The following is a 21289-nucleotide window of genomic DNA, read 5'->3' on the forward strand; positions in this document are numbered from 1 at the left end:
GCTAAGTGAGGCTTCTGCTCCATGTGGAATCCGCTGCAGCCATTCACTGGGCCGCATGGCCGTCCAGGATGGAAGGTACAAGAAGCCAGCATTTGGCTCCTCGGTGCTCCCTCCCACGTGGCTCCTTGGCGGCCTTGAGCACGGGGGTCTCAGAGTAATCCGGCTTCTTCCATGGCGGTTGACTTCCTGGAGTAAGAGTGTGAAAGTGCCAGGCCCTAGCCAGTGTGGCTCAGTGGATAGAGCGTCGGCCTGTGGACTGAAGGGTCCCGGGTTCGATTCCGGTCAAGGGCACGTACCTCAGTTGCAGTCTCCTCCCGGGCTCAGACCCTGGTCGGGGCTCATGCAGGAGGCAACCAATGGATGTGTGTCTTTCACATAGATGTTTCTCTCTGTCTTTCCCTCTCTCTTCCGCTCTCCCTAAAAATCAATGGAAAAATATCCTCGGGTGAGGATTGAAGGAAAAAAAAAAAAAAAAAGAATGTGAACGTGCCAGTTCTCTTAAGCCTGAGATGGGAGTCCTGGGACATCACCTCCTCCACACTGGATCGGGCAAACAAGGCACAACGTGTGCTCATTCAACGGGAGGGAACCAGACTCCCTTCCTTGATATGAGCGACAGAAATGCATCTGTGACCTCCTGTAACCCACCCCGGGCTTCATCTGCTGGAGCTTCCACTTCCTGGGCCCTGGGCCCGCCACTGGTTACCATAGATGCCCCCCACCCCATGTTACGGGAGATTTCTTTTTTTAATATATTTTTTATTGATTAAGATATTACATATGTGTCCTTATCCCCACATTATCCCCACCCCCCGCTCATGCCCTCACCCCCCCCCCCACCCTGTTGTCCGTGTCCATTGAGGGAGATTTCCATGGACCCATTAACGTGCCGAGTTTATGTCCCAATCACCCAAGTGCCATTTGCATGAACTCAGTAACAAATACACACATCATTCAATACTTTGTAGGGACAGGTTATGGAACTAATTGAACTGGAACCTGTCAGCTTTTCATTTAAAATAAATAAATGCTGCGATATAGTCTGCCGAGCGTGAAACTCAAGCAACACAACATTACCATGAGCGCCGGCTGTTACCTGAGCTGGGCCCGGCCCGATGCTCCCCCAGCCTTAATGTGCCTGGGAATGACCCGGGGCTCTGCTTAAAAAGCACATTGTGATTCTGGAGGTGCGGGGCGAGGCCGGCCCTGCTGCTCTGTGGGCCACGGAGTGTGACGCTCCCCACGTTGGGCACAATCAGAGCACATTGTAATTCAGTCGCTCAGAGCTCAGCCCCTTGCAAAGCACACACTGGTGCAAAGGGCCGCTGGGTAAATTGGCTCCGAGTTAAGCTGGTCCTTTATAGGGCACATAAATCAGCCAGGTAGGGATGAAATAATGTATTCAGATGACAACCACACACACACACACACACGCACGCACACACTGTAAATGGATGAGAACGTGACAAGGGCAGAAAATTAGATTCAGGTTCGTGCACGAAGCCAGAAAGGCAAGCACTTTAGCAGGAATGCAAGTTGAATCATATCAGACCTTATCAGCTCCGAGCAGGCTCTGGAGGGCCCAGCACGGTCTCTGAGTTTAGGTGGAATTTATTTGATAAACAATATTGGTATTTGATCATATTATTGACATAGGGTTGCAAAGATGGACTTGTGATTTTTTTAAAAAAGTAAGCACCATAATTTGGACTAAGTGGCGACTACACCTCTCAAAAGTGGTGTGTGTGTATGCACAAAAAATGATTTAGTCATTTGATAAATTGATAGTCAACTTTTACAAATTTGATAGTCAACTTATTTAAGTTACACATTGAAATGCCTAGTTTCTCTTTAAACATTTAAGTTCAGCCTAGAAACTTTATGATTATTCTTGTTGCTTTCAAGTCTAGCAAAAAACAGCAACCACTTTTAAGGGGCCTTTGGAAAATACTTGATCCCAGTTGCAAACTTCAGTAATTAAACACTTCCATGAATTTTATTTTATTTTATTTTTTAAAATATTTTTTTATTGATTTCAGAGAAGAGCGGAGAGGGAGAGATAAGAAACATCAATGATGAGAGAGAATCACTGATCGGCTGCCTCCTACACGCCCTCCACAGGGGATCGAGCCCACAACCCAGGCATGTGCCCTGACCGGGATTCGAACGTCGACCCCCTGGTTCACAGGTCGTCGCTCAACCACTGAGCCACACTGGCCGGGCCACTTCCATGAATTTTAAATTGCAAACTCTTGGTGTAGTGCACTCCCAAGTATGCAAACCACTTCTAAACCTAATAGATTAAATTTATATAGTGCAACTTAGTTCTCTTCAAATGTGCCACTATTGTATATAAAATTCGTTTTCAATTAAAATCACAAGTGTAGGGGGTGGGGGGCAATGAGGGGATAAGAACAATTGTGTATAACCTTAAATAAAGAAATTAAAAAAAAAATAAAATTACAAGTGTAGCCCACCTGGTGTGGCTCAGTGGTTGAGTGTTGACCTATGAACCAGGTGGTTAGGGTTCAATTCCCGGTTAGGGCACATGCTCAGGCTGCAGGCTCGATGTCCAGTGGGGGCTGTGCAGGAGGCAGCTGACCAGTGCTTCTCTCTCCCTCTCCCTTCCTCTCCGAAATGAATACAAATAGAGTTTTTTAAAAATCACAAGTTTATACTCATTACCCAATTAGACAGTTGCAATGGCTCCCGAAGCTCAGAAAGTCTTTGAAATTTACAAACGCACACAGTCAGCGCACATTCCTTCTCCACCTCAGAGGGCAGCCCTCCAGTTTGATTGCCTGAACCGCTCCTGTACTTTTCCTACGCCCCCTGCAGCTGGGCGTCCCCCAGTGCGAAGGCAGTCACCGTCCCATGACTGGCCTGCACACGCATCCTGGACTGGGCTGGCCCCCGGCTAGATTCTTTGTCAGTGACCCTAATGGACCACTTGAGGCCTATTAATGATTGCTTCCCAGGAGGTGGGTTCGGGACCCTGACCTCAGGTTTAAGCTGCACGCCTTATCGATCCTTCTGTGTACCCAGGCACATTGCAGGACTGGCCCCTCGATGGGATTTGGTATTTCTGTGGTTCTCAAACTATGTACTTTCCCTCTAGCTCTAAAGACCTTTGCACTCCAAGAATCCAAGATACCCTTTTATCTGCTAAGAAGACCTTGGAATCCATGGAATCTTTCTAGATGCTTTGATGAGATTGGGTTTGGGTCTTAGGGCAGAGTTGCCTCATAGCTCGTGCTGTTTTCTTCCTGAGAGGGACGTCATGTTGACTTGTCTTTCTTCTGGCGAGTGTAGCAGGAGCACGTACGTTTGGGATAAGGATCATGTACCTTTGGGATGTTCCAAATTCCACACTAGTCCCTACCCCCACCCCATCCCTGCTTAGGTCCTGATGATGGGGCCTCGTGAATGCGATCGATGCTCTTTTATTTTTAAAAAATATATGTTTATTGATTTCCGAGAGGAAGGGAGAGGGAAAGAGAGATAGAAACATCAATAATGGGAGAGAATCATGGATCAGCGGCCTCCTGCGCTTCCCCCGACTGGGGATGGAGCCACAACCAAGGCAAGTGTCCTTGACCAGAATCAAACCTGGAACCTCAGGCCGCAGGCAGGCCGACGCTCTAGCTACTGAGCCAAATCAGCTGGGGCCAATCAATGCTCTTTTAAAAGGGACCTCCTGCCCTAACTGGTTTGGCTCAGTGGATAGAGCATCGGCCTGAGGACTCAAGGGTCCCGGGTTTGATTCTGGTCAAGGGCATGTGCCTTGGTTGCGGGCACATTCCCAGTGGGGAGTGTGCAGGAGGCAGCTGATCGATGTTTCTCTCTCATTGATGTTTCTGACTCCCTATCCCTCTCCCTTCCTCTCTGTAAAAATTCAATAAAAATATATTTTAACAAATAAAAGGGACCTCCCAGGGCTCCCTCACCCCTTCCACTATGCGACCCGGAAAAGGGTCCTCAGCCGGCCATGCTGGCACCTTGATCTTGGACTTCCCACCTCCAGGACTACGAGAAATAAATTCGTTGTTGATAAGCCACCCATGTGTGGGGTATGTTGTGCAAGCAACCTAGACGGACTAAGACAGGCCCCATGTTCTCGTTTGCACTGCAAAACGTACCCCCCAAACTATGCAGCTGGTCCCGAGTGAGGGCCCCAGGAAAACCAGGCAAAAATCAAACGTTGCTTCCAGCGTGCTTGGCCTGGGCTGGCTCTTGGCCCGTTTCTGCTTCTGTGCCAGGTGAGCCTGGCTGAACGTCATGGACACATGGCCTAAAGCCGAGTGGCAAACAGATCCAGGCTCTTTTTTTTTTTTAAAGGCAGCAGTTAGCTTCCTCATTTTCTTTATGTATTTATTTTTATTGATTTTCAGAGAGAGGAGGAGGGAGAGGGAGAGAGAGAAACATTGAGGTAAGAGGGAAACAGGGAGATGGAAAGAGAGAAACACTGAGGTAAGAGGGAAACATCGATCGGCTGCTTCCTGGCACCTCCCACAAGGGAACCAGCTCCAAACCCCGGGCATGTGCCCTGACTGGAAATCGAACCAGCAACGGGATGATGCCCAACCACCTGAGCCCGCTGGCCAGGGCCAGATCTGGGCTCTTCAATGTGCTTATGTGGAGCGAGTGTGGGCGTTTGCTGTGTCGGGGGCAGGGTTTGGCACCTGTTAGCTGGAAATATGCCCGACTGATTATGAGGTGGAGTAGCGAGAGCTCTACCCAGATGGCTCTTTGAATCAATCTGGTCAAACCTCTTTTCTTACATGCCCCCCATCCCCTACCCCCTCCGTGTGTGTAAGACAGCGCTTCGCCAAGGCATGGGGCTGGGCCGGGCCTTGCAGTAGCGCGCCCCCCCCTCCCTGGCCATGCCCCTGCTGCTGGTCCACGCACCATGCTGTGAGCAGGACGGGGCCTAGAAACAGAGCAGCTGGTGATGGAGTCAGAGGTGTGACGGGTAATTCATGTGTCACCCTGACCCGGCTGCGGAGGGCCCAGACATTGGGCCAAAGGCGACTCTGGGCGCGTCTGCGAGGGCGTTCCTGGGTGGTCTGGGCCTTCAGATCAGTAGCCCAAGGACAGCAGAGGTGGGTGGGCCTCGTCTGATCAGTGGAAGGTCTGATGAAAAAGCAACATCCCCTCTCCCACCACTGAGGGCCTGGCTGCTGGAGCCAGGCGTCTGTGTTCTCCCGCCTTTGGACTTGAACTGAGGCATCCGTTCTTCTGGGTCTCAGCCTCCTGGCCTTGGGCTGGAACTACGCCATCGGCTGTCCTGGGTCTCCAGTTTGCTGACTGCAGGTCTTGGGACTTGTCAGCCTCCAGGATCACGTAGGCAAATTCCTTATGATGAATACACATAGGCGTGGGCGCGCACGCGCACACACACACACACACACACACACACACACGCACATGCACACACACACGCCCTGTTGTCTCTGTTTCTCCGGAGAACCCTCACCACTACGGAGGTCCGATGGGATAGCCGAGTAGTGGATGCCAGTAGACCCCCTCCCTCCGGTTCTGACAACTAAAAGTGTCTCCAGACCCTGCCAGATGTTCCCTGGGGGCCACAGCCGCTCCGCTCGACAAGCACTGATATATGACCTCCGTCCCGGGTTGTTGCTCTCGGATCTAGGGAGGTTACATGTGTTCCAGAACGGTTCCATTCATGCTACAGAAGAGACTCATTTATAACGCGAGTGTCATCAAATGAAAAAAAAATGTTAATGACCCAGAGACCGCTCGGCTGTGTCTGCCGAAGCCTCCTGCTCGTCTCTGTAGGCCCGAGCCTTCCAAGCTGCTCCGCTTGGCCCGGGAAGCAGAGGTCTGCAGTTTAAGAATCTGTTTTTGCAAATACACAGGGGACCAGAGTCAGAATCCCACACAGGAGAGGATGCAGCCAGGAGGAAGCGTGTTGGAGGAGGCTGGCTCATGGCAGCTGCGTCTTCCCGAAATGATGGTTGGCCTGGAATCCATTTCCAATTGGCTCGCAGCATTGTGTTGACTGTAACCCATGGGCTGGGAAGGGAAAGGAGGAAAAATGTAGCTGTGGGAGCGCAGACTGGAGAGGAAGGAAGTGGGTGACTAGAGTATTCTAAGTTTGGGAGGGAAATTGCTCTACCATTTTTTTAAACCTGAGATGGAGTAACCCAGGTGCAAATGGAGTCCGCCTACAACACGATGGCCTTGACCCGACTCCAAGGACATCGCTTCGCTCGGAGAAGCGGACACAGCGCAGGCAGGCGAGAGCAGGGCCATGGACCAAGTGCAGGCTGCCTGGCTCAGCCCCAGTGCCCTGTGTCTCTGCGTCTCTGCCGAGCGAGAAAAACACTTCACCTCAGGATGGGCCGCCTCCACACAAATCAAGGAAGTCCCATTTGAGGGAAGTGCTCCCAAACTCCCCGTCCTCACATCAGGTCTAAACAAAGCCTTTTTCCATCACAAGTCAATAAGCGTCTAAGTTAAAGAGATCAAGGCGTGAAGCGAAGGCTCCAGGCACAACCGCGATCCTTCCCCAGGCCAGCCCCTGAGCCCGGAGCGGTGTGGGCTCAGGGATCCTGGTGCTACTCTCTTCCTTCGCAGTCCCTAGGCCGCAAGGCGGGGATGAGCGAGCATCGCATGGAAGCTCCTCCCAAGAGTGCGCATTTGCATTATTCAAATGCCGTCCCCGAAGCGCCCAGAACCGAGTCATTAGTCCAGCATTTGAAGAATGCCAAACAATGAGCCATCTCTTCTTCAGGCCCAATCGGCCCATTTCCGTTTCCCTCTTAGCACTTGTACAGAATCACCCAATGTGTCACTTCCTAGAACACGCGATTGTTTACACAAGTAAGCGAGGCTTCTCCGGCAGGATTTATTTCTCTCCTTTCGGACGCGATGATTGCCGTTTCAGACGCCATGGTTGCCACCTCCGAGGCGCCCCCTCTGCTAGGAGCCGCTCTAGCCCCGTGTGCGAGCAGCTTCGTACCTTCCTCTTGGAAACAAAGGCTCCCCTTTGGGGAGAGGGGCGGGGAGCGAAGGCCGAATCTAATTGAGAGTAAAATTCTTCAGACTCTGCGCTCGCCGGTCTGGCATGCGAGGAGTGTGTTGGATTTGCTCCTTAACAAGCATCTTAAAGAAACTGTTCTGCGAGGGGATTTCCCAGAGGGTCCGCGCGGAGGACAAGTATTTGCGTCTCGATTACCGAGGGCCCAAGTGGGTTTTTCCTGCGCCGTTTTTTCCATCAGAAATCCGGGTGGGAGGAGAGGTTTTAACACGGGGGCCATAAAGAATGCATACTTGCGCGCTCGGCTAAGACCGAAGATTCCTTCCCCACAGTGCTTTGTGCGCATGTGCTTTTTGTCCAACAGGGAAAGCCCCGCTTGCCTGGAAGAAAGACGGGCCTTCTTCTCCCTAACAATGAACACGCGCGCACGCGGCTCCCTAACTGGCCGCAGAGCTGGGCAGCCGAGTCCCTTCACCCCCAACCAACTTCTCTTCCACCCCAACCCCCTGCACAGGTCTTTAGGGGCAATCAGCAGCTGCCTGCACAAACACTCCAAGTCAAAAGGACGCATGGTGCAATAGACAGGCCTCGGTCCCCCCCCCAGTTCTGGCCTCTTCCCCGTCGGCTCGCTTCAGGAAGATGAATGCAACGGGCCTCCTTGGCTTTATCTGAGCCCCAGCGGTCCAGGGCTGCGGAGAAAGCTTCTTCCGTGAGGGTCTCCGATCTCTCCTCTCAGGCAGGCGTGCCACTCCGCTGGGTTCGCTATTCGGGTGCAAGTGCCGCTAGAGATACAGTAGATGTTGTTATGATGATCAAACCATTCATATTTGCTAAGTGCCTGGGAGGGAGCCAGTGCGAGCAGCCCGCTCTCTTAGGTCAGGCCTCCTCGAAGCTGTGCCTGCCGCAGGGTTCTCATGCGAGGGAGGGAATGGGGTGCCGGCTGATGGAGGCCTGGGAGGCAGGCTGGGGCAGGGAGGAGCTAGCAAGGCCAGGGTGGCCAGGGCAGCTCTGGAGAGTGAGGTGCACTAGCGGGTGTCTCACCGAGGCAAGGGGGCTGGGCTGTCAAAGTGCAGAAGGGTCCCTGGGGGGTGGGCGGTCGCCTGAGACATCTGTCAGCCAAGGCTAATCCTCTGAAAGGCTGCAGCCCCAGCCAAGGAGAGCTGGGTGGGGCGCCGCATCTGTTATGCAAATCAAAGAGTGTTTGATGACAGCAGCTCCACGTGCCAGGAATAAGGGCTCAGAACTGGGAAATCCAGAGACCTGAGCCTCAGTTTCCTCATCCAAGAAGGCTTCCTTTCGGTCTCACGAGGCCCCCAGAGCCCCCAATTTGAGCTTGGGACCCTGGCTGCGCCTGTAGACAGGTCACAGTCCTAAGTGCCTATTTCTTTGTCTCCTCGCAGACTCAGGCGGTGGGGTGGGCACCGACTGTCCTGTTCTCTACAGCACCCCAACACCAGCACGATGCCTGCACGTAGTAGGTCTGCGGTGCATTCTCGCTGCCAGGCTGAACAACTACCTCACACGTGTCCCCCTCGGGGAAAGGCCTCAGCTCCTAATGGATGGACCTTCCCCCAGCCCTTCCTCTTGACTGCTACTTTTCCTCTTGCCCTTCCTCCCATCCTGAGCGGGTGTTCTTTCTCTCCACCTCCCCCCGCAGAGGCTGGCCGTCCTCCCACACGCTCCGGCCCCGTTCAGGGCCATCTCCAGCGGGAGCGCCCAGATTTGTGACATTGTGAGATGATATGATGCCTGGGAGGGCCAGGAGGCCGCTGCAGCCAGGCGGTGTAGGGTGGTGAGGTGTGTGTGGTGGGGGGCGGGGCAGGGAGCGAGGGGAAAAGAAGGCAGTGGCAGTCCTTTGGGCCGTAAATCATGCCAGTTGGCAAGGAAGGTGTCAGAGCTGGGGGCACTCTGCACTGGGCATTCCCTGCAACTGAAAATCACCAAGTATTTGCTTTTTTGATACTCGCCCCACTCTCCCATGAGCAGTTCATAACCGCGCAGGTTGCACTAAAAGGACTCAGGTCATGGCATTTCCGGTGTAAAACATGCGGGCGGGGGCAGGTACGTGCGTGGTGGGAGGAGGGGAGGAGAGGCCTTCCTTGGATGCGTCCCCCTGAGCAGTTTCCATGCCTTCGAATTCTTCTTTTTAAAAACAATGTTCCCCTTCTAAGAGTGATATGATCATTTGACATACAATTTGGAAGGTAAATGATTTTTAAAAAATTCCTCCCCCTAAAGGAATGCAAATGACTGCGAGCGTTTTGGACCGGTTCCCTCTGGTCTCTTCTCCTGTGTATCTCCATTTGGATGCTTGTTAGGGTTTTTAAAAAATATATGTCTTTATTGGTTTCAGAGAGGAAGGGAGAGGGAGATAGAAACATCCATGATGAGATTCATGGATCGGCTGCCTCTTGCACGTGCCCTACTGGGGTCGAGCCCACAACCCAGGCATATGCTCTAACCGGGAATGGAACCGTGACCTCCTGGTTCCTGGGTGGACACTCAGCCCCTCAACCACACTGGACCCTGTTAAGTTTTTACCAGATCGTTTTGCATCACTGTTAATAGTGTTTTATAACCTCGCTGATATTGTCCTGACATTAAGTCTTGCGGCCAGGGATCTGCAGTACTAAGTGGCTGGGGGGCTTTGGAGCCAGAGAGAACCCCAACTTCGGACTTCAGCTTCCCCCGCTATGAGCTGTGAGTGGAACATGAATTATCATTGAGGTTTCGTGTTTTCGGAGTGGAACTGGCTCGCTCCCCAGCCGACTTGGGTCTGCGCTCAGACTCTGGGCTCCTCCAGGCGGAAAGGCAGAAACACTCAGGGCAGCGCAAGGGGCCCGGCCCAGAGCGGGGACTCCGGACAAGCGCTCCGAGGCTCTCCGAGGACACCAAGTGGCCACCTGCCCAGCTCCCCGCCCCACCCAGGAGGACCCTGCCTCGGGCTCCTCCTCCCCTACTCGCCCCCTCGGGCTCCCCTCGGGGCTTTACCCGCATTCGCGAGACCAGCTTGCTATTAGGGAGACCCAGGGCACGGCTCCCCCGCACCCCAAGAAGGCAGAGGCGAGGACCCAGGCCCCGGGGGCTGGGTGAAGTGAGGTGACCGCCCTGTCCCCCCCGGGAATTGTTTGGGCCCCAAGGAGTCAGCCTAGACAGGCCGCGCCTGCAGCCCGGGTGGGGCACCGTCCTCGCGGCCCCCCCTCCCCTCCGCGGTGGCCCGGGGGCGGACGGACGCGGTGGCGCCCATCCTGGCCCCCGTGCGGTTTCCCGGGGAGGCTGGACGAGGTGGTGCAGCGGGAGGGGAACGGGAGGGGAGAGGGAGGAGCGCGGGGCATGGGGGGAGGAGTGTGAGGGATGGGGGGAAAAAGAGCCGCCGGCCGGGTCGGAGGAGGAGAAGCTGCGCACCGGGTGGGGGCTGAGGGTAGAGGAGCGGAGCGGATCGCAGAGCGGCCCCGAGGGAGACCGGAGGCGGAGCGGCCGGCGGAGATGGAAGGCGCTGCAGCGGGCCTGGGAACGGAGCAGGAGGGGGCGGGGCCGAGGGCGGGAAGGGGGCGTGGCCTGCCGTTGCCCCGCCCCTCCCGGCCGGGCCGCGCCGAGGAACGAAGATGGCCGGGCGCGCCGCGGGAACCGAGGAGTCACCCGCAGCCGCGGTGGCCGCCGCTCCGGGACTGTGACTCTCCGCGCGACAGCGACTCGCACGACCCGGACCGAGCGGGCCGGCTGCGCGCACGGCCACGCGCCGGACCCGCGGGCGGCGGGCGGGCGCCGGGGCACGGGCGCCCGGCGGAGGATGCACCGGGCGCGGCGGGCGGCTCCCCGCGGCCGCCCCCGCTCCTCGGGCCCCGGGCCTTAGTGCTGGCGGAGGAGGCGTCGCGCGCGGGGCGGCCGGGCGGCGGCGGGGCCCGCGCCGTCATGCCGTGGCTGAGCGGCGGCCGCCGGCGGCGGCGGGGCCAGGCGCGCGAGGCCCCGCGGGAGCCGCCGTCCGTGCCGACCCCGCGGGAGCCGCCGCCGCCCGCGCCGCCCGCCGCGCCCGCGCCCCCCGCGCCCTCCGCGCCGCTGCGGGCCCGCGAGAGCGCCGAGCTGCCGCTGCCCGCCGGCTGGGAGGAGGCGCGCGACTACGACGGCCGCGTCTTCTACATCGACCACAACACGCGCCAGACGTCGTGGATCGACCCCCGAGACCGGTAAGGGCGCCGGCGCGGGGCCCGGGCCGGCCCACGGACGCCCCATCCCGGAGGCTCGGGGACGGGCTCGGGGACCCCGGGAGGTCCCCGGATCGGGGCGACGAGCAGGGCGCCCCCACGTCCCCATCCCCGGGGCCCCGGCTGAGGATCGAGGCACCACCTCTCCCGGCTTCGAGCCCCGGAGCGCGGAACCCCGGCCTCCTCCCGGCCCCCGCCGCGGCGGACACACGGACTGGGTTCCCTCACGTCACCCGGTGACCGGCGCCTGGGAGCTGGGCGCCTGGAATTTCCTCTCCCGGGGCTGACGGATGGCCCTCTTTTCCTTTTTCCGCCGCGGCCTCGCCCATCCCCGCCGGGCCGCTGCGGCCCACCGCCCCCGGCGTCGCCCCGCCAGCACCCCGGCCCCGCGGTGGCCGGAGGAGCTGTCACCTTGGAGCACAGACTCGCGCCCAGCTGGCCGGTGCGGGCTCCCTGTCGGGCGGGCTCAGCCTGGTTTCCATCCAGGGACCGCTGCCAGGCGGGACACCTCCGGGGTTCCCAGGTCTTGGGGTTCGGGAGAGCCTCTTCCCAGCTGTGATGGGTAGTTACTCTCTAGCGCCTGAAACATTGAGTTAAAATCCTGATTGAAACAGCCTTGTGTACTGCGGCCAGAAGGGAGTATGATTAGACCCAGATGCTTGTGGAAGAAACGAAAAACAAGAGTTGAATTTTAGCTTTCCCCTTTGTGCAAGCGATGAATAGGGCACTAGGTTGTCTTATTATTCATGCAAATAAGCCGTATGGAGTCAAACACGAATTCTTGCATGTCATTAAGTCCCCGGAATGGTGCTTTTCTTGAACCTTTTCAATGGTTCAGCTGCTTTTGCTGAGATGCATTTTTCATGGGCTTGGGAATTCTGGTGAAACCGAGTGTTTCCCGCGGTTATCTGATATCTCGTCCTGTCTGGAGCAAATTTTGTCCACGGCCCGAGTGCCAGAAAGGAAACACTCTGGGCTTCCCAGTGATTTTAAGACTTGAAAAGGCCAAGTGTGGTGACATCGCGCCTGCTTCCGCCTACCTGCCCAGGAAAGGCAGCGCTGCATGGCACGGGCGCTGGAAAATAAACGTGCAGGAGGGAAGCCGCTTGAATGATTGTTTGAAGAGTTTTTCTGGGTTCGGATAGGGAAAAGCAAAACGAAGCCCAGCAAAGCAAAAGCGTTGTGGCGCCCTAACATCGCGAGCCCTGGGCTCAGAAACGTAGGTAGCCCTGGCACAGTTTATGGGTTAAAAGGATGCTTAGTTATTTTGAAAATCAGGTGAGATCATATTATAATTTTAACCAGAGGCCAGAGCCACAGCTGTTTGATCAAGCCTTGGATGGTTCTGGAATGGCTGGAACTGCTTGGAATGTGGTGCCCTTTTATACTGTGTGTGTGTGTGTGTGTGTGTGTGTGTGTGTTAAAAACCCAAACAACTGGAAAATGAACCAATTAAGAATCCCGTTTTGCTTAGAAAAGGCTAAGGCTCATTTTATGAGGGTAATATAAAACAGTTGTGGTTCCATTGGCGTGGGGATTCGGGACGAGAAGTATAAATGCAAGGATTTCCTTGTTTGTGGAGTGACCTAGGACATAGGTGCGCCGACCCTCCAGAAGTCAGCTTTCCGTGCATTTCATGCACGGTGCCTCCTCTCTCCTCCAGAGGTCTGTGTTACTCAATGACCTGCTCCCCCTTTGCAGACTTTTTTTTTTTTTTTAAAAAAAGTCTTGTTTCTAATGCTGCAAGTGTCGCCTGAGTGAACAAAAGTGGATATTTTACATTTTTTTGTAAAGTAAAAACATGTGTATACTTTTATGAGACATTGTTTTTATAGTGAGTGAGAATTCAGCAGGGGACAGCTTGCACTGCAGCTCCCATAATACCTTGCCCGAAATATGTATGGAATGCTCAGCAAGCCACAAACATTTAAGGGGAGTCTCTGAAGGGTGTAAATGGTGTAATAGTCATTCTTCTTCTTCTTTCAAAACAGAACCCTGCCGATTTTTATAGGTGACCGGTTGTCCTTTAAAGTTGGACTTGCTTTACTGTACGGAAAAAACTGTTGGAGCACATTTTCCCCATCTGCGCCTGACAGTTAAAACCCCTTTTGAGTGGCCTTTGATTCATGTGATCAGAAAACGGTGTTCAAGAAATGAGAACTCCCCCCAAATAGCTTCCAAAGACACAACTGGCAGGAGAGAGGCAACTCGATAGGTTTTTAGGGAAAATGAAAAATGAAATGGAAATTATGGAGGAATTTCGACATAGTAGGTGAGGTGCACATTGTTGCTGACTTAAAACATTTCATATGTAATTTAGCACAAGCCGTAATAGTATGAAATACACTGTTGTAAGTGAAGTAACCCCCGAGGGCCAAGGGTGGTAAACAATCCCTTCTAGAGTTTTCTGTTCATTGCATTTATTGTTGTGTTTAACAGCATTTGATATTGCTGGCTCAGGGCATGTTGGTGAATTACTGTGGCTGTACTTTCTTTTTCAAGTCACAACAAAGAGGTTGCAGCCTAAGGGGACAACTTTACAGATGTGGCTGGAAGCATCTCCGTATTTTCAAAACAGAATTCTTTAGTTTGGGAACCTACCTTAGGTTTAAATGCACTATCTCTGCAGGTCGGTACTGTGAGTATAATTTTCAGAGTTTTTGGAATCGTGCCCAAAAACTTTCTTTAAAAATATAGAGTTCATTCGCCATTTCTGTGGCTGGTAGTTTCTATGGGCGAGTCTTTTGTGGTATTCTACCTATCTGAGCTCAGAGTTCAGGCACCACTGTATAAAAAGGCATTTCCCACTTAGGTGGAAAATATGGGAAGAACATTTTTGCTTCCTTTGGAAAAATCCAGTGCCTTCGACGGTTGTGCATCCATACGTGTGCTTCCTGAGGGGTTGTGTTGATACTGTCCTTTAGATGGGCTGGGTGGGTGCGGCTTTAGGGTCCCTGTGCCCTCATGCGGTTTCATTGTACTAGTCCACTCCTGGAAACGCCAGCCTCGAGCAGCTGAAGAATGCTGAGCCGAAGCACATTGGAGATCAAAACAGGGTGTAAATGGTCACAATGATGGTGGAAGGCCCAGATGATAGCACAACAAACGCTTGTAGGGACCCTTTGTTCACGAGATGGATGTGGCCTGTGCCACGTGGAAGAATTCTGTGGGAATAGTAAAAGTCCTTTGGGCCGGCTATCGCTTTAAGGAGAAAGCAGTCCACGGTTGGGGAATTTGCCAGGTTGGAGCCCCACAGAACAGAGCCAGATGACATCACTGATTGCTACCTTCTTGGAACACTTTCGTATTAATTAATAGGACGCTTACTATATTTATCCCACAGAGTCTATTTAGGTATTATATAAACTTGCTGATAAACAAGTAATGATTCCTCCTTTTTTCATTTATAGGTAGTGTTTGTATGGGTGTGTGGGCGTGACTTGATTTTAAGGACATAAGGGGTGGACTCCTGCAAGAATGTTCTTCCATGATGTTCTTAGATGATCAACAACTACTTCTTGGTCTATTCTTGGTCTAATATCTTTCTTTTTCTTTCCTTCCTTTTTTTTTTAAGTGAATGGAAAAGTCATTCATTTTCAAAAATAGCTCCCGGATGTTTGGAAATCTCTTAAGTTTCCTTTTCTTCCCTTTCACTCTGATTTTGGAAGTGGAAGCAATGTGCTTCACCGTCTCTGTAACTTCTACTTCAGGAGCCCTTGGGGCAAGTGACGAGTTAAAGGTCACGTGGTGAGCCTGGGGAGCTGCTTCCAGCCCAGGTCCTTTTGCTCATGTTGGCTGCCTTTCCAAGAAATGAAATAATTCATCCGATGGAATAAAAGCAGCGTTAAATTCTACTGAGTTCAGTTATTCCCCTTTAAGTCCAGTAACATGAAGAACTACGCAGGTTCCTGGCCTCCTGTGTGCTAGGTCAGTAGATGGGGACGCTTGTCTGGGAGAGAGAGACAGACATGCAAAATGAAGACAATGGTGGTTACCAGGTACTATTAGCAGCTGGTGATGGCTTCCAGGAAAAGGAGGGAGGACTCACTTGAGCCTGGGGTGATCTTTATTCTCATCCATCTAGCTTCTGGATTGAGGGTTTTGGGGCTTTCTCAGCGCTGGGGAAGAAAAGTGCTGGGGATGGGGAAGTGCTGGACGTGTTCGGAATAAATGAGGGAATCGGACAGTTTGGCCCAGAGTCTTTGTAGGGGAGATTACACATAGCTTAGAATCCCACAGCGTCGGGGTTGGAAGAGCTAGGACTGTCCTGTTCAAACTTCTCATTTCGCACTTGAGGGCCACAGTCAAGGTGTGCGTGCTTCTGGGAGTTGGAGGGACAGGGACTTGAACTTCTGCTCAGGAGCCATTGCTCTTTCCACTGTGCCACCCAACTGCCCAACCCCTACTCCATCCATCCATCCATCCATCCATCCATCCATGTACCCATCTGCCCACTGTTGCACAGCCTCTTAGTCTTGGGCACTCTTCCAGCATCCGGGACCACAGTGCCGAGCACCAGCAGCCTGGTCCCTGCCTCCGAGGGGCTTACAGGGCGCTGGTGTCCTTTCCTTACCCCTAAGGCCGCACCACGCTGTTGCTGCCTCCTGGTTCCCCCCTCTGAAATCCCTTGGCTCTGTGGTTATGGCAGACATATGTGGAGCGCTTACCATGAGCCAAGTGCTCTAGGCAGTTGCGTGATGCTTTTACTGAAAGCCACGAAGGCTGCACAGGTGTAGGTGGGCCGGTGAGGAAACTAGGCCAAGGGTGGGTGACTGAGCAACCTTGATTCCCAGAACCAGTGAGGGGCAGATCTGTGCCCCTTGCACTGTGTTGTACCCACTGGTTATTTCTATCTGGCATCCATTGCTGTCTGACATTTAACCCCTCCCTGTGGTAGGCAGAATAATGACCCTGCAAAGATGTCCGTGTCCTCGGCTCTGAAACCTGTTAGTAAATTGCCTTCTATGGCAAATAACGTTTGTAGGCGGGGTTACGTTGCGACCTTTGAGATGAGGTGATTATCTTGGATTAGCTGGTGGGCCCAGTGTAAGCAGGAGGGTCTTTGCAAGAGGGAAACAGGAGGCTCAATCAGGAAAGGAGACGTGGCAGCAGAAGCAGATGTTGCGGGTCATGTGGTTATGAGCCCATCACGCAGGCAGCCTCCAGGACAGGGGTGGGGAACGTGCGGCCCGCAGCCCGTATGAGATAGCCCGAGAACTCATGTGGTCTGGCCCTGCCAAGGCATTAGGGATGAGTTAAATGAATGTTTGACCAAATAGAGCAGGCTCATTTTTAAGTTGATGTTTTTATAAGACCCTCAAATGGTGTTACAAATACCCCAATGGCCCTGGGTGCAAACAAGGTTCCACCCCTGCTCCAGAAGCCGGAAGAGGCCCGGACCTAGGTTTTTCCGTAGAGCCGGAGATGGCACGCAGCCCTGCTGACACCTCGATTTTGGCCGAATGAAACTGATCGTGCACTTCTGACCTCTAGAGCTGTGAGACAATGCATTTGTGTTTTTTTATGTTTTGTTTTGTTAATCCTCACCTGAGGATATTTTTTCCATTGCTTTCCAGAGAGAGCAGGAGGGAGAGAGGAAGCGGGGGAGAGAGACAGGGAAAGAGAGACAAACATCTGTGTGAGAGAGACACATGGACTGGTTGTCTCCATGTGCCCAACCGGGAGCATGGAGCGAACCTGAAACCCAGGTACGTGCCCTTGACCGGGAATTGAACCCGAGACCCTTCAGTGCCGGGGCCAGTGCTCTTGCCACTTCGCCACACTGGCCAGAGCGCCTCTGTGTTGTTTTAAGCCGCTTGGTTTGAGGCCGTTCGTTCACAGCAGCTGTAGGAAACCGATGCGCCGCATGCGTTTTGTTCCTAGTGAGCGTGGAGGCATCTGTCAGCGTGGTGTCTGTGATAACAGCCCAGTAGCGGGCGTTTATTGCAGGCTTAGGTGGTATCTTACTCAGCATTTATGTCCATTTTCTCCTCACCACACCCCTAGCCTCCCTGTTGCTTGTGGACGGAGCCTGGAGTCTTGCTCACATTAGACACCGAGTCGGATCTGATGAGCTCGCCATCTCCGGGACGGAGGGTGGGAGGGATTTCCTAGAGAAGGAGGCCAGTTGGGAACCAGCAGCGGTTTTCACAGATGGTGATGGGCCCGAGCTAGAGCGATCCGGGGCACTAGGCCTAGAAGAGGCAGGGGTTATGTCAGAGGAATTGTGAAGGGAGCGAGAAGGGCCGGGAGTTAGCCGATGCTTGGATTAAGGCAGGTGAGATGGGGAGGGCACCAAAGGAATCTGGCTGACACCTTAGGACGGTGGCCGGCAAACTCATTAGCCAACAGAGAAATATCAGCAGTACGACGATTGAAATTTCTTTTGAGAGCAAAATTTTTTAAACTGAAACTATATAGGTAGGTACATTGTTATTCACTTCATTAGGGGACTCCTACGGCTTAGGAAGAGTCACACTCAAGGGACCAAAGAGCCGCCTGTGGCTCGCGAGCTGCAGTTTGCCGACCACGGCCTTAGGAGGACTGAGACTCACCAGGGGTCCGCCCGAAAGCCTCCCATGAACCCCACTCACACGCCTTCGCTGTTTCGGCTGCTCCTGGTGACGGCGTGTGCTCAGTGACTTGGTGACTTAGAGAAGCGTGCTGGCTGTGTTGCTGATGGGCAGTGCCCTAGCGTAGCCAGCCGGGGCAGGCGTTCCACCAGAACGGGGCTGGCTAGTTCTTTGTTGTGGGGCTGTTCTATGGAGTGTCCGATGGTTAGCAGCACCAGCGGCCTCTATTCATAGATGCCAGTAGCACACCCTTGCAAGTCACGGCAACCAAAAGTGCTTCGGGCATTCCTATGTGTCCCCTGGGGTGGGGGCGGGCAGGGCAATATGGCCTGGTTGAGAACCTGGAACTACTTTTGTCTATTTGGTTACAATAATTCATGCTTAGGAGCTGAACCGGTTTCAAGCAGATTGACAGTTACTGAGCTCTTATATAACAAAGGGGAAGACCACGGAGGCCTGATTTCTCTGTTTCCATGAAGAACGGATATTAGCCTGGCCAGTGTGGCTCAGTGGTTGTGTGTGGACCTATGAACCGGGAGGTCACGGTTCCATTCCTGGTCATGCCCGGGTTTCAGACTCTATCCCCAGTGAGGGGTGTGCAGGAGGTAGCTGATCAATGATTATTATCATTGATATTTCTACCTCTCCCTCTCCCTTCCTCTCTGAATTCAATAAAAAAAAAAAGACGTTAAACATATTTATATGACAAACCCTGAATTTACTATCCCATAACAAATAGTAATAACAGCATATGAAACTTTGGGGATATATTTTAGTACAAGTGTATTCTTCAATTTTTAGAATATCCTCAATTGCTAGGTAGTTACTGAATGTCAAGTGCATACACATACACAGTGGAGCAGAAGAAGATGAATCTGACCACTTCTGTGTTCTGCAGCAAAGGAGAGAGCTGGCCTGGCCTTCTGAGTGCGTGGGTGGGTGGGTGGGGGTGCCCGTCTGCCTGAGATGCCCCCAGACATTCCAATTCCCTCTGTGGACGAAGCCTCTGCCTTTGCTCAGAAGCTCCGCAAGCACAGGGCAGGGCGTCTGAGAGGCTGCTGGCGGAGCTGTACAATCGCCAGCGTTCTCCATCCAGGACAGTGGTTCTCCACCTTGGCTGCACATGAGAATCACCTGGGAATCTTTTGAAAATCCTGATTTCTGGGCCTCATCCTCCGGAAATTCTGTTTCTTTGTTACTAATGTGGCCCCACCCCATCACAAAGAAACAGAATTTCCGGAGGGTGAGGCCCAGAAATCAGGATTTTAAAAAGATTCCCAGGTGATTCCAATGTGCAGCCAAGGTTGAGAACCACTGATCTAGAGGGTCCTCTTTTTAAAAAATATATATCTTTTAATTTCAGAGAGGAAGGGGGAGAGAGAGAGAGAGAGAGAGAGAGAGAGAGAGATGAGAACATCAATGATGAGAGAGAATCTTTGATTGGCTGCCTTCTGCACACCCCACCTGGGCATGTGCCCCAAGCAGGAATCGAACCAGCCACCTCCTGGCTCATAGGTTGCAGCTCAACCACTGAGCCATGCCGTCCAGGCAAAGGGTCTTTTTTTTTTCCTTCCGTAAAGCTCAAGGAGTTGAGGGAGAGAGGGAAGGAGGAAGGGAGCTGGCTGGGCCAACCTCAAGGGCACAAGCCCTGCAGTTCGCTGGGTGGGCCTTGAGCCGGGGCCAAAGATCTTCCCAGCGACTTCTGTGCACCGGCCTCGGTGCTACCAGGAGATAGAGCCCGGCCAAGGCGAGTGAGTCTCCAGGCCACGTGCAGCTCAGGCAGGACACCAGGCACCATTGTAGGAGACGGGTTCTTTTTGCCACTCAGAGCTCTGTTTGTGGGAAGGCACCTGACTCCAGTGTGGGGGGGGGGCCCTGAGAGTGTGGGCGGACTGGATTTTCCCAGAACATTACCCCTGTTTAAAACAATTGAGATATAATTCATGTATCATAAAATGTACCGTCTTCAAGTGTACAATTTACTGGTTTTTTAGTATATCCCCCAGGTTGTGCAACCATCACCACTATCTAATTCTAGAACATTTGTATCATCCCCAGAAGACACTCTGTGCCCATGACCAGGAACTGCCCATCTCCCTCCGCTCCTGGCAACCAGCAATCTGTTCTCTGAGCCTCTCGATGCGCCTCCTCTGGCTCTTCTGTATAAACGGAGTCATTCAATCTGCGGCCTGGGGTCTGCTTATCTCACTGAGCATAATGTTTTCAAGGTTTATCCGTGTCGCAGCACGGATCGCACTCCGTGTCTCCTCATTGCCAAATGCTGCTCCCCCGTGCGGCTCGAGCTCCTTTGGGAGCCGCCCCGAGGTGCCCTCCCCGTCGGGGCGTTCCCTGCAGAATACAGGAAATAGCTATGTCTTGGATTCCATTATGTCAACTCCCAACTGTTTTACTCACAGAGAAATGACCATTCAGATGTTTACAATGTCAGAATATAAACATGACCTCGTGTACTCGATGGAAAAAACGAGGGCTGGGCTGCCCGTGATCAGCTGGTGTCTGCCCTGCTCCCAAGCTGCCGGCTTCGGCTCCTTGCTAACCGGGAGCGGGCCTCCCCGCCGGGCGGTGCGCGGTGGACCTGGCCAGAGAGCTCAGGCTCCCCGGGGGATTGCAGTGTGTAGCCAAGAGTCACAGCCATTTTGTGCCAGGGCTAGTGGAAAAGTGATACCGGAGGTGCTGGCGCTTAACAAAATTGGAGTTGGAAATCTTGAAATTGAGAGGCTTTATGAGTTTATTAATTTTTCTCTGCAAATTGGCCAAAGACGATCATGTGTTTATTTTTCAAGGAGAAGGCGCCCTTGTTCCGAGGAGCAGCTGGGCAGACCTGCCTTAGGGTTGTGGCTGTCATTGATCGAACTGGGCCTCCTCCGAGCCTCTTGGAGCTTCACTTTCTTCCCATATAAACTGGGGCCAGCGTGGGCTGTGGTGAAGGTCCGTGAGCGAGGAGGCCACGGGCAGAGCCTGGGTCCCACGCACCAGCAGCCCCAGGCACAGGGCAGCTCGAATGTTCGCAGGTAGGGCCGCCTTGCAGCCAGGTTGGAAAGTCGCTGGTCTGGAGGCCAGACGGGGACATCCCCGACACGTGCAGGTGCGGAAGGAGCCTTAAGAGGGAGGAATAAGTGTCTGTATTCAGATTTGATTGTTTGGGTACCTGCTTGGGGGAGATGGTTGTGGGAATGGTGGAGATGGGGCCAGGGCTGGGCAATAGATTTTTTTTTCCTTTTTGTTTTTTGAATCATGTGAACATATGAACTTCTCAAAGAATGGAATGAAGAAAATCGGCATAGGCGAACAGGGTGGTGTTAGACATGTGAATTTAAGAGCCCTCCTCCTCCCCCTCCCCCCTCCTCCTCCCCCTTTTCCTCGTCCCCCTCCTCCTCCCTTTTTTTCCTCCCCCCTCCTCCTCCCTCCTCCTCCTCTCCCTTCTTTTCCTCCCCCCTTCTTTTCCTCCCCCCCTTCTCCTCCTCCTGCTGCTGCTGCTGCTACTGCTCCTC

General features: G+C 53.5%; 1 protein-coding gene across 1 annotated transcript in view; it reads left to right on the forward strand.

The window, feature by feature from the left end:
- Positions 1-10915: 10915 nt before the first annotated feature.
- The window catches only part of WWC3 (WWC family member 3), a gene marked incomplete at its 5' end in the record, with an annotated part of 110653 nt that continues 100279 nt past the window's right edge, over positions 10916-21289 (forward strand). Inside the window, one exon of the mRNA XM_081081124.1 lies at positions 10916-11187. Coding sequence (XP_080937250.1) covers positions 10916-11187 — 272 coding nt within the window. The remainder of the gene's footprint in view (positions 11188-21289) is intronic.

Source organism: Myotis nattereri, assembly GCF_964212035.1.
Source record: "Myotis nattereri genome assembly, chromosome: X".
NCBI classification, from domain to species: Eukaryota; Metazoa; Chordata; class Mammalia; order Chiroptera; family Vespertilionidae; genus Myotis; species Myotis nattereri.